Genomic DNA, 13,145 nt, shown 5'->3' on the forward strand with positions numbered 1-13,145 from the left:
AGGGATTTTTAGAACCCGCCTATACCTTGTCTTTATTGGTCCCCTAGATACAAACAACGACGCCATTTTCCACCAGTTCTATGGAAACAGAAAGTTACACCTCAAAGGTTCCCGGGAAATGTAGTCCTACTTGAGGAGTCGGTGCGCAAGCCCTTGGCCTCAAAAACTGCAAGACCCGCAACGCCCCGCGCCTGCGTGAGACTGGGGGAGGGGGAAGGGGCGGGGCGACACAGCAGCGGGGAGGCGGCAACGACGCCTGCGCAGTATGAGAGGGATGGCGCATTTTCTTGCACAGAGTAATGCGGCGGCGCTGGTGTCTGTGGAGGACGGAGAGTTGACTAATGAAGTAGGGGGAGGAGTTTATGTAGGCGTCTGGATGAGCCGCGGCGTGAACTATAAATTGGGAAGTTGATGCTTGGTACTGCTACCTCTGGAGCGGCACCGCGGAAGCTGTGACCTCATTGTTGAACCGTGAGTGGTTGTGGCGGTGGTGGCTGCGGGGACCCGGATGGGGGGGAGGGCGGGGCCTGCAGTAAAGAAAGAAGGAGGGTGAAGACCCGGATGCTCAACAGAATTGTGCGTGAATTTTCTGACCGCTTGTTGGAGAAGGGGAGGAGCTGGAGGGCCTGGAGCGGAGCGGAAGGGGGCATTGAGTGGAGAGTGAGCGGGGCCTGCCGGACCCTGGCGTACCTTGCGACTCTGCTAGCAAAGTAGACTCTTGAAGGCTCTCTGCCAAGCCACTTTTGAAAGTCGGCTTCAGAGTTGTTTAAATCCCCCGCCAGCGTCTCAGGCCGTTTTCTGCAGACCCGTCATCTCCCGGAGTTGAGTGGAAGGGATCCTTGCGCTTCCCAGCTGCGCTTACATTTATATGTCTCTATTTAGACATTCTGAAACTAGACCTTTCTTCTGATGTTTTCATTTCTCACGTGCATGAGTTCATCATCTTAAGGCTTTAGGAAACACTTTTCGATCATTTGTTCAGTCCTTTGCGTTACTTACTGAGCACTGAATGGACACACGTGCAAACGTGAAATTGCAACAGCGGTGAGTACTACGAAGCAGATATACGGTACTTGGTAATCGGGGAGTGTGATCTAGGAATTTGAGGTAGGCACCTAAGGGAAGGTTTACCCGAGCTAGAGAGGATCGACCCGAGAGTAGAGGTGTTGGCAGGAGTTATCCAAGGAAGAACATTTCAGAGAGAAAGATTAACATGTTGGGAAGCCTTGTGTCAAAAGGGAGCTGTCAAAGTATGAGAAACTGATGCTGAAGGGGTGGGGACGCAGAACCGTATGCAATTTGTTAAGGAGTTTTGTGCGGTGGAAAGAGAGCTCCCTTTTGAAGATTCGAATTTTGCAAAGATCTCTAGCTAATGCAGGGAACCCAATCTGGAAGTTATTGTAGTAGTCACAGTAGGAGAGACTTGGTTTTTGTATTCGTTCATGCATCCATTGTTTGAACAAATTGAAAGCATTTTCAGTTTTGAAAGTGAGTAGTTTCAGACTCACATAGGCATTCTGTACTGTTATTTAATTTAATGAATTTATAGAGATTAGTAACAAGTTAATAGTTCTTTACATTTAAGTCTAGTACAAGATAGTTTATTATCTTTGAGTTTAAAAAAAAAAGGCAGGTCAGACCATGTGCCACAGGGTGTAAAAACCCTTAGACCTTGAAATACCTAGAAATATTGAGATTCCTGTGTTTTCCCACTGCTGAGACTACTTGTGTATAAAGTCCTTTGGGAAAGGAACGCTGACAAGTTGAGTGAGTGTTCTTAAACTTACCTGAGTGAGCTAAGGAAAGAATAATTTTTAAAAATCTGTAACTAATATTTTAAGTCAAAAAATAACATCCACTAAGAATTGAAACAAAGGTTAGGCTCTGATTTGGGTTCAACAATTACATGTTACTGATCCAGAGACTAAGGAGAATTTTGAATATTGGTCTTACTGCTTTTTAATATTTAAGTTAAATGTGTTCTGGAGGCTGTGAAAAAGGTAAACATGGGAAAAGATGGGTACTAATTGGTTTATAGAAATCTGTAAGAAATGCTTTTTGCTATTCTACTGTTATATCTGTAAATAATTATCTTTTACATAAGCAGTTATTATTCCTGCATGCTATTTTCTTTCATCTCTTAAGAATGAGCACTGGCCTGCAAACCAAAGTGTTGCCTATTCTATTCCCAGTCAGGGCACATGCCTGGGTTGTGGGCCAGGTCTCCAGAGGGGGCCCGAATGAGGCAACTATGCATTGATGTTTTTCTTCCTCTCTTTCTCCCTCCCTTTCCCTCTGTCCAAAAACAAATAAATCGATTATTTTTTTTTAAAATGAGATAACCTATGTCAAAGTTTAAACAGTATAGATGATTGGTTACTAAACTGGTTTTTAGATTATCTCAAAATATTTTCTGGAGTTTATTTCCCTTGTGATATACTTAGTATTAATTACTGGTCAAGACAAATGTAGAAATTTTCTGTATGGAATGTTCTCTTTGAAATCATATTACTAAGATAATTTCTTTTGATGGGGTGCTAACATTTTTGTGATTGTTTCACCTACATACTGAAGAGTAAATTGTAAAAAAACTTACTTTTCAATTCTTTAGGTTCATGATTCTAAAGATAAAATCATTGTCCCAAGAAGAAAAAGAAAATAGATAAAAAGGAAAAATCTCCTAAACTGTGCCACAGATGTCAGAGCAATTAGAAAAAAACTCCTAATGTGAGGACAAATAAAAATAGTCGACTTTTTACACAGGAAGAGAGATTCAGTAATAAAGGAGGATTCTAGGAAGACGATGAGTTATTGGTGTGCTAGGAAATACTGAAGTAAATGTAGAATTCAGAATAATAAATTAATGGCAGGGGAATAATTTTAATAATGTAATTGTATTCCAGTTCATGCATGTCTTAAGTCAGAATCTCTGAAATGGGCCCTGGCTGGTGTGGCTCAGCATATTGAGTACCAGCCTGCCAACCAAAGTGTTGCTCGCCAGTTAGATTCCCAGTCAGAGCACATGCGTGGGTTGTGGGCCAGGTCCTCAGTGGGGGCCAGGTGAGGGGCAACACACATGAATGTTTCCCTTTCTCCCTTCCCCACTCTCTAAAAATAAATAAATAAAATTCTTTTAAAAGATCTCTGAAATGGATTGATTATACAGAAAATACAGGAGAAGCATTTCCTCTTAAGTTTTAATAGTATATAAAGCATTCATCAGTGCTCATTGAAAAAGGTATGTTTACTAATTTACATACTGAAACAGAAGAATCAAATTCTGTAGACTTGTTTTAACATTGATTTAATGCAACATTATAGTTGAGTAAATAGGAAAGACAATAGAAGTTTTATAACTTGAAAATACAGGTGAACACTTTAATCAGTTACTTGAGTGAAAACCTTCTTTTTTTAAATGAGATAATTTACATATTATATCATTTGTCTGTTTAAAGTATATAATTAGGTGGCCGTTGGTATACTCACAGGGTTGTGCAACCACCACCACCAGTCTAACTTTAGAGCATTTTGATGCCCCCGAAAGAAACCAGGTTCTCATTAGCAGACACTCCCTATCCCCCTACCCTAGCCCTAGACGATTATTAATCTGCTTTCTGTCTCTATAGATTTGCGTGTTTTGAACATTTCTTATAAATGGAGTCATACCATATGTGGTCTTTCGTGACTGGCTTTCACTTAGCATAATGGTTTCAAGATTTCATATGTATGCATTTAAGATTGAAATTTTGGCTTTACAAAAACACCTTGAGATAAAAATTCATTTGCAGTTTGACACTCAAAGATAATCTAGTTAATGAAATCATAAATGTTTCTCTTTCTTAACAGATTAGCTTTGAAATTCAGAAATAATGGAGAACACTCAAGAAAAAGTCCAGAGGATTCTTCTAGAACCATACAAGTACTTGCTTCAATTACCAGGTAGCAGTTCAATTACGGTCCATAGAGGGTTGTTTTTATGTAGTAGTAGTCATTCAGATGTTAGCATATAGGAAAGGTTAGACTTGCTAGCTTTTGAGATTTTTCTATTTAAGGTTATACACATGAGAAAAAATGATCCTTCATTCTTAAAAGGAACATGTTTGAGGTGCTCTTTTAAAAATATCCAAGTATATAACATACCTAAAAAATTAAAAACCTTAAAACATTTCAGTACCTTTTTTGAGGTGTTATTCTTTATTGATGCCGCACATTGCTATATAGAGAGTAAGGAAAGCTGTGCCAGTTCGTGCAAAGACAAAAAGCTTCATATACCTTCCACGTTTATGTTTTTCACTCTCACACACATACTGCACTTCTTACTACTAGTTCCTTTAAGAGTTAAATGGTAACATCTAAATCACATTACTTAAAAGCATAACCTATATAAAGATTATCATTATTCCTATGTAAAGATGGGCCCCCTGGACATGGCTTCCTATAGTTACACCTGCCTAGTTATGTTTATTTGCAGGTTTTCTCTTAACTTTGGAGAAATAATAGTAAAATTTATACATATAATAAGTGTGAGTCCTTGGAATAAAAACTTATTTATAAACCACTTAAAATGCTCTTACTCACAGAAATAATATAAAAGAAGATAAATTAACAACCACAAAAACCTATTTAACCCATAATGTGGCTAAACTTTAATGATGTTCTCAACTCCATCACAATAAACACATTTTCCTTTCTGTTCTACACTACATACCTTTGTGAGCACGCCTCAGTGGTAGTATGTACATTTCTATTCTTTACGAGTCTGAGGGGATAAATATGGTCATCAGAGCCAAAAGTGTAGAACCTCCCTAGCCACACCTTGGAAACCATTGTGCGTAGTGTAATTTTGATTATGGTAGGACCTAATGGAGACACCCCTGCTAATGTCAGTGTTTCAAAAGAATGGAGGGAGGACAGAAATGGACAATGCAAGGGAAGGTCACCTTTTGTTTAAGAAAAAGCTATAAGAAGACTGCTTTTGAGTGGCATTCATTCAGCAGCTAGTAGCTTTGCCTATTTCCGGGTCTTCCATTGAGAAACATGGCACTGTTTCTCCTGCACTCTACCCATCCCGTGGCTGGGCTCCTTTGTAACAAGTTGGCAAACACTGGCTGGAACCTGTTCTCAGTGCTAACAAGAATCTAAAAAGTATCTCTCACTTCAGACACTCTGCTGCTCTGTAAAGCAAGGACTACCTTTAGTTACATGAACCATAATGGTTACCCTGTACAATTAATTTCTGTATCACTTCTTTAATCCTCATTATCTGGAAGTGATATCTTAAACCATTATATAACATATTTTAATAATGTTTTCTTGTTTATGCTATTGTAGTTGTCCCAGTTTTTCCCCTTTGTCCCTTGAGCCCAGCACACCCCCACTTCCGTAGTCAATCCACACACCGTTGTCCATGACCATGGGTCCTTCATATATGTTCTAGATGACATTTAAAAACACAAGATGACCTTGGTGGAAAAAATATTAAAAAAAAAAAAAGATGCTGTGGAAGGGGGAGAATCCCATACCTAACTGCCAAGGAGGGACTTGCTATAGGGAATGGGGCAGGGCTGCTCCTTCATTCTGGGGATTTGCCATTAATCCCCAGAGCTGCCCAAGCTGCTCCACCTGTTTCCCTGTCTCACTTCTAGCCCTTGGAGGCTACCCGTGGGTAAGTGGTAGGAATTGGTTTTTGTTTAACCCAGGGCTCTGGAATGACACCAAACTGTTCTGCTTGTTACCTTCTCTCCAGTCTCCTCCCTAACTTTCACAGTCCCTCCTGCCTGCTCCTGCCCTTCCAGGTCTGCCACCCACCCACCCTTTTGTGGCTCCCTGCCCCTCCAGATTGACTGCTGATCTGTTTTGTTTCCTTTTTGTCTTTATTTGCAGGTTTCTAGAGCCAGAAGATGTCCTTAGCTCCCAGCAACTCTAGTGTAAATTCCCCTCCCCCACCCCACCCCCCAGTTTTGAGGATTTTTTTTTTTTTACCTTTGCTTCTTTCCCTTTTATTTGGAGGGGATGGGAGGAAGTACGCACAGGGAGGTAGAAGGTAGATTTTGTTGTTTTTAGCTCATGTACAGGAGGAGGGAGTTTTTTGTAAAGTGTCATAAAGTTTTTGAAAATTAAATAAATAAAACTCATTAGGTATCTCAGCTTTTTAAAATCAAATATACTACTCTTGCATCCATGATAGAATATAACCTAAAGAAGTGGGAAATTCTGTTATGCATAATAAATGCATTTTTCAGAGAAAGCTTCGGGGTTACTAAAATGACGTAGAGGTGGGCCAGACTATTTACACTGTTTAGGAAGGTACTTTTGCTAACAAGAATACAACTATTGATATTAGGATTTTCTGAAATTAGTGCAGTTGATGTTTGCTTATTTGCCCTAGATAAGAGTGATTGTTGGTTTTACTTTTGAAGGATCTCTGTGGCTAGCCTCCATTGCAAACTATTTGGGGACTAGGAGTATCAAGTCTGACCCTAGAATCTGTCTGGGAGGTGAGGGGAATATATTAAAACTGCAGCATCTGTAAGTCAAGCCATTTACTGTACTGTTTCCTGCATAAATTCTGAAGCGAAAGGGAAAATGTGGTTCCACCGTGATTGTGTTCTTCATCTTCTAACTGCTTTTTAAAGTGGCGTGGGTGACTTTGCACAGTTGTGCATTCTAAGGATGGCCCAGAATGACCTTTGTTAAACTAGAAAGTGGGTCAGACGTGTAAAGTTTATAATTACTACCCAGCCCGTGTTCACCTTAAGTGTTAGTAAACAGAAGATACTGCTCCTTGAACCCTGAGAGGCCCTTATGTTAGACTGCTGCCAGAAAATGAAACTGTCTCATTTGCATATGTGATGACAGTTTGCGTATTCATTTGTTTGGGTGATCAGTGGGGGGGAGGAGACATAGATAAGACTTAGAAAATATTGTTTTTGTTTACTGAAACTTTTTATGTTTTTTTTTTCTGAGAGCTAATAGCAAGTCAAATGTCCATGCATTCACTTCAGGGGAGAGCTTATAGAGCATTTTTTTTTAGTGAACTGGTTGTGGCTTTTGTCTCTCATTCCTTCATGTTTGAGCTATAATGACTTATGGCGATAACTGCTACCCAAGACCTCTGGAGCTTTCCACATAAGAAAAAGATAATATTAAAAAACTAATGGCCCTGGTCAAACTCAGATGTTACAGGGCAGTATTTCAGGGTATGGCAGTCTCACTTTTCGGCAGGAAAGCAGCAGAGCTGTCCAGTCTCTAAAACCTTAATTTAAAGGAATGATAGATAATTTTAAGAGGTAATTATTGTATGAGGCCATTCAGCAGCAATGTACATTTCATTACATATACCTGTGTTGTCTAATATGTTCTCTGAAATGGACAGAGCTTCAGTAACTGCCACTAACTAGACTGGCATCCTTTTCAAAAGGACTGACTTAGATCACAATTCCTAAGACCCCATTCCATTCCAAAATTGTAGATACAGGTTGAGATGAAAGTAGTAGGCCAGCCTTGGCTGGTGTGGCTCAGTGGACTGAATGCTGGCCTTCAAACCCAAGGGGTCACTGGTTCGATTCCCAGTCAAGGCACATGCCTTGGTTGCAGGCCAGGTCCCTGGTGGGGGGGTGCGTGAGAGGCAACCACCCATTGATATTTCTCTACTTCTCTTTCTCCCTCCTTTCCCCTCTCTCTAAAATAATTAATTAATTTTAAAAGAAGAAAATAGTGGGCTACCGAAGTATTTAGAATCCCTTTTGCCTGCCCTAATTTTAAGGTTGTGTGTTTTATAATGTGATTTTTGACAGAAGGGGCCAGTAGTGGCCCAGCAGTAGAAGGCAGGCTCTGCGGTGGGTAGTGGATTGATGGAACTGGATTTATCAAATCCGATTAGTTTTAGAGAAAATTTCTGATTTTTTAAAATAACTAAAGTATTTATTGCCAAATTTTATTCTTTAATTGCAGGTAAACAAGTGAGATCCAAACTTTCACAGGCATTTAATCATTGGCTAAAAGTCCCAGAAGACAAGCTACAGGTATCTAGGCAACTCTAACTTCATTCTTAATCCCCAAGAAATTTATGACATCACGTACAACTATTCCTAGCTCTTAATTCTATTTAATGCTTATGCAATATATTGTTTTAAATTGAGGTCACTAAGTAATTATTACTTTTAAAAACTAAGACACTTAAGGCCCTCATCTGTTAATATAATAGTTCAAATTTTTTTTTTAAAATGAAATTTTCAACTGTCTTTTTTAGATTATCATCGAAGTGACAGAAATGTTGCATAATGCCAGCTTACTCATTGATGATATTGAAGACAATTCAAAACTCCGACGGGGCTTTCCAGTGGCACACAGCATCTATGGAGTTCCATCTGTCATCAATTCTGCCAATTACGTGTATTTTCTTGGCCTAGAGAAAGTCCTAACCCTCGATCACCCAGATGCAGTAAAGCTTTTTACCCGCCAGCTCTTGGAGCTCCATCGGGGACAAGGCCTGGATATATACTGGAGGGACAACTACATTTGCCCCACTGAAGAAGAATATAAAGCTATGGTGCTGCAGAAAACAGGTGGACTCTTTGGGTTAGCAGTGGGCCTCATGCAGCTGTTTTCTGATTACAAAGAAGATTTAAAGCCAATACTTGATACACTTGGGCTCTTTTTCCAAATTAGGGATGATTACGCTAATCTACACTCCAAAGAATATAGTGAAAACAAAAGCTTTTGTGAAGATCTGACAGAGGGAAAGTTCTCATTCCCTACTATTCATGCTATTTGGTTGAGGCCTGAAAGCACTCAGGTGCAGAATATCTTGCGCCAGAGAACCGAAAACATAGATATTAAAAAGTACTGTGTACATTATCTTGAGAATGTAGGTTCTTTTAAATACACTCGGAATACTCTTAAAGAGCTTGAATCTAAAGCCTATACACAAATTGAGGAACTTGGTGGGAACCCTGAGCTAGTAGCTCTAGTAATGCACTTAAGTAAAATGTTCAAAGAAGAGAATGAAATATATTAAGCTATTCTTGATTAGGCCTAACAGCTTATTTCAGTTGATTATTTTGTCATTAGCCTATCATTTAAAAAATTTGGAGCAAGCTGTTTGACTCCAAAAACCGGGTGGACGGGTGATCATTGTACAAAATTGGCAGTCAAAAGGAGTCACATTTAGTAGGTCTGATTTGAATGTTTTTAGTAGGTGTGCTGTGTTGGATCTTTGTGGTCTGCTCTGCCACAGATGTTTTATTCTGTCAATAAAGAATTCAGCCCCGGATGCTGTGGCTCAGTGGATTGACTGCTGCCCTGTGAACTGAAAGGCTACTGGTTTGAATCCCTGTCAGGGCACATGCCCACGTTGCAGGTCTCTGGTTGGGGGCGTGCAAGAGGCAACCGAATGATGTGTCTCTCATACATCGATGTTTCTCTCCCTCTTTCTCTGTCCCTTCCCGGCTCTAAAAATAAATAAGTAAAATCTTTTTTAAAATAAAAAAGAATTCAGCTTCCAGCAATTTTTATCTAGATTCTTCTTAACTATACTATATGGGCATTTCCCAATTCATCTACCCCAGTTCCAAGCCAGTGACTACTTGGGACAAGTCTCTGTAGCTAGCTGGCCCAAAGATTATAGGAAGTCCTCCTCTTCCTAAATGTAGCTGCTGAGAATATCAGTCTCCCCCTGGAAATTCCCTTGCTGAGGTGGTCCTTGAAGGCTGTCAGGGACAACCAGTGAGCACTCTGGTTCTTACCCCTTCCTTTTTCCTTTCTCCCTTCTCCCTACCTGAAGAATTCTGCCCTTGAATCAAGGACAAGGAGTCTCCTTTTACGTGTTAGCCCAAGTTCGTTTTTCTTTCTAGAGAAACTGGTGCCCCAAAACATTAATATCTGGGTACAGAAATGTCTTTCCATTTGGAAGGGAAAAAATACTTCTACATGCATGCAGAAGTATTTTAAGAAGGAGCCTTTAAACCTTTTTGTATTTTCTCGTTTTTAGTAGTAAAAATCGTAAAAGAGCTGTTTGCTCCCTTCAAATCCAAATCAGGGAGAAATGCTCTTTGCCTTCCTGCCCTGGAAGGCAGTTGTGCTTCAATGGAAAGAACCCCAACTGCAGGCATCTTTAATCTTTCTGATGAAAGGAAAGAAGTGTTAACCTGAGAGGCTAGTGCCTGACTGAAAAGGAGCCAAAGACGACACTATCAGGCACTGCTTGGCTTTATAGTGCCTTAGCCCTGCCTGCCCTGTGTCAGTTCCAGCTGTGCCCCTGGACCTATCTGTGGCCAAGAGGTAGGGGGGAAAAGACCTTGACTCCCGTAGTAGAAGTGTTAACTGACATCCCGAAAGGAAAGTTTGTATTTTTCAGAAACATTGCTATTTGCTTCAGTGATTCTATAGTATGTTCGATCTAATCACCAGTACATGTATGAGAAATTCTCACCAAAAGCACTCAACCTAAGTCATCCTTACATGCCAGGGTTGTGGGTTCAGTCCCTGGTCAGGGCACATACTACAATCAAGTGCATAAAAAAAATTGGAACAACAGATTGTCCCTTCGCTCTAAAATCAATCAAAAAATAAATCATTTAGAGAAGTTGGCCACTGCTTTTACTAATTTTTAAGATAATTTGAATCTGCCATTTTAATCGATACAAGGAAAACAAAATCATGAAAATTTTAAGTTTCCCATGGCAACACTACAGGGATTTTAATTTTGTGTTTAAGGAACCAAAACAAGAAGAAAGTATCATCGTTATTCAGAAAGGTCTAATTCTAATTCTATAGACAAAATATATACCTTCAAGGTAAAGATTGTTTAAGTTGATTATTCCTTATTTAATTAAACTAATTTTGTCCTGTACTATTCATGATTCTTTTGTCATTTTCATCTTTGTCAGTTTCAGAAATGAAACTGATATTGTCAGTTTGACATTGAATTGGAGACTTATCAACAGTCATTTTATCTATTAAATGATCAAAAATCCATTCTTTACACTTGAACTATAGTTACATTTGTTAATAAAGAAGAAAACCAAACACGATGAGTAGTTTAAATCGAATAAAATGTATTAAGTTATCTATTTAGGTTTAAGGTACAGTGATTTTTTTTTTCTTCACAAATATCTGTGGTAACAATTTTTTCACTTGGAAGACATGTAACTTGAAAACATTTATTTTCACATTTTCTAATCTATGAAGCTTTAGGGGAAAAATATTTTATTCATTTGTCCATATAAACAGAACGAAGGCCGACTGTGGTGCCATAAATTGTTCTCCGACCTCAGTATGACTTTAACTCCACCAGCTCCTCTCTGTTTTCCTATGTCAACTGCCTAACTTGACTCCCTTCCCTTCCTAACCTGTGCCCCACAGTTCTTCAAGGATCCTTTCAAGAACTTTTTCAGGTCACTTACCTCTTTTTCTTAGGCCCCTCTCATCCCACCAATTTTCAATCCCAGATGAATCCAACCACACACATTCTTTGCTTCTGCGTTGTTGCTGCATGTTACTGAAGAACATTGCAAGTTAACAGACGTGTATTACGATAACATACTAAACAGTTTTCCCTCCCATTATCTCTTCCCATTTTAATCTATGCTTCACACTCCGACCAAAGCTGTCTGTCCAAAGCACAAATCTGATTGTCATTTTCATGTTTTAAATTCTATTGTGTTTGAATTCCCCAGTACTGCCACCTATAAGTTCCTTGGTATAATATTTTATATATTTCCTACCACTGCTTTCCCCACACACTGTATACTCTGTCATAAAGCAATGTTTGCATTGTTGAGACAGTCTATTCTGTTGGTTTAATTCATTTCCTCAGTGCTAAGTGCTTGAACTTTTGCTAAGCTTTGGAGATATGAGAGCGATCAGCACTGTCCCTTAACCTCGTAGAGCCAATTACTAAACAGCACTGTAGAGCTGGAATCAGGGCCCCTATTGCTTGTTTATTTCTCTTTCTCTCCCATTAGATTGGCAACTCTTGGGGACAAGGACTGTCACTTATCTACCCTTGTATTCCCAATAGCACTTAATAAATATTTATAAATGAATATACCTACTTGAAACTAATATCCCACCTCTGAAGCATTTCATTAAATATAAAGTGTGAAAAGATATCATAAACTTCAAATGTTATCTTTTTTAAAGTTTGATTGATTTATTTTTAGTAAGAGGGGAGGGAAGGAAGGAAGGAAGGAAGGGAGGGAGGGAGGAAGGAAGGAAGGAAGGAAGGAAGGAAGGAAAGAAGGAAGGAAGGAAGGAAGGAAGGAAGGAGGGAAGGAAGGAAGGGAGGAAGGGAGAGAGGGAGAGAAGCACTGATGCGTGTTGTGAGAGCCACACCAGCACCCCAGGCCCACGCATGCCCTGACTGGGAATGGAACCAGCAACTCTTGGCAGGGACACTCAAACAACTGAGCTACATCCTTCGGGGCTCACACGTTATGTCCCTCAAGGCTCCTCAGCTATTATGTTAATGTGGTTCTTCTACCTGCAACTCTTTTTCTAATGATTCTTATTCTTTCTGAAAGCATTCTCTTCTTTTTTACATTTTATTTATTTTATTTTTTCTGGGGAGGCGTAGGGGGGAGAGAGGGAGAGAAACATTGATAGGCTGCCTCTTGCATGCCCCCAACCAGGGAACTGGCCTGCACCCCAGGCCTGCACCCCGGCCAACCCAGAATCGAAGTAGAGACCCTTCGATTCTCAGGCCGGTGTTCAATCCACTGAACCACACTAGCCAGGGCTGAAAGCATTCTTTTAAACTGTTGACTCTCTGTTTTGTTTGTGATTACCATTATTCCAAAAGCCTGGCCTCAAATTCGGGTCCTGTATCTAACTGCCTCTTTGCCTGAAAGATAGCATAATTAAACTAGTTTTACCCTGGCTGGGTGGTTAAGTGTGCTGGAGCACCCTCCCTTGCACCAAAATGTTGCGGGGTCCATTTCCAGTCAGGGCACATACCTAGGTTGCAGGTTCAATCCCTGCACAGGAGGCAACCAATGGACGCCCCTTTCACATCCATACTTCTCTCTCCATCTTCCTTCCTCTTTCTCTAAAATCAATAAACATATCTTAGAGTGAGGATTAAAAAAACACTAATAACCCCCTGCAACCTTCATTAAAAAAGAAAAATAAAACTAGCTTATACC

General features: G+C 39.9%; 1 protein-coding gene across 3 annotated transcripts; it reads left to right on the forward strand.

Annotated features, from left to right (window-relative positions):
- The first annotated feature begins 251 nt into the window (after positions 1-251).
- On the forward strand, positions 252-9,509 carry GGPS1 (geranylgeranyl diphosphate synthase 1). 3 transcript variants are annotated; one of them, XM_037167979.2, is made up of 4 exons: positions 252-471; positions 3,847-3,942; positions 7,954-8,024; positions 8,252-9,509. In XM_037167979.2, exons 2-4 carry the CDS (start codon positions 3,870-3,872, stop codon positions 9,017-9,019), a joined length of 912 nt encoding a protein of 303 aa, XP_037023874.2. In that variant the 5' UTR covers positions 252-471; positions 3,847-3,869; the 3' UTR covers positions 9,020-9,509. The 3 variants fall into 3 exon arrangements, with proteins under 3 accessions (XP_037023874.2, XP_037023876.2, XP_037023875.2); XM_037167981.2 differs by having other exon boundaries at positions 3,847-3,939; XM_037167980.2 differs by lacking the exon at positions 252-471 and adding an exon at positions 568-1,044.
- The last annotated feature ends 3,636 nt before the right edge of the window (positions 9,510-13,145 follow it).

Source organism: Artibeus jamaicensis, unplaced genomic scaffold, assembly GCF_021234435.1.
Source record: "Artibeus jamaicensis isolate MK-2021 breed Jamaican fruit bat unplaced genomic scaffold, CSHL_Jam_final contig_473, whole genome shotgun sequence".
NCBI lineage: Eukaryota > Metazoa > Chordata > Mammalia > Chiroptera > Phyllostomidae > Artibeus > Artibeus jamaicensis.

Excerpts from the sequence above, each read along its gene's own strand:
- GGPS1 (XM_037167979.2), top strand. The coding sequence starts at position 3,870 with ATGGAGAACACTCAAGAAAAAGTCCAGAGGATTCTTCTAGAACCATAC. Across the intron at positions 3,943-7,953 it reads CTTGCTTCAATTACCAGGTA|GTAAACAAGTGAGATCCAAA; the intron begins GCAGTTCAATTA and ends CTTTAATTGCAG. Across the intron at positions 8,025-8,251 it reads TCCCAGAAGACAAGCTACAG|ATTATCATCGAAGTGACAGA; the intron begins GTATCTAGGCAA and ends TGTCTTTTTTAG.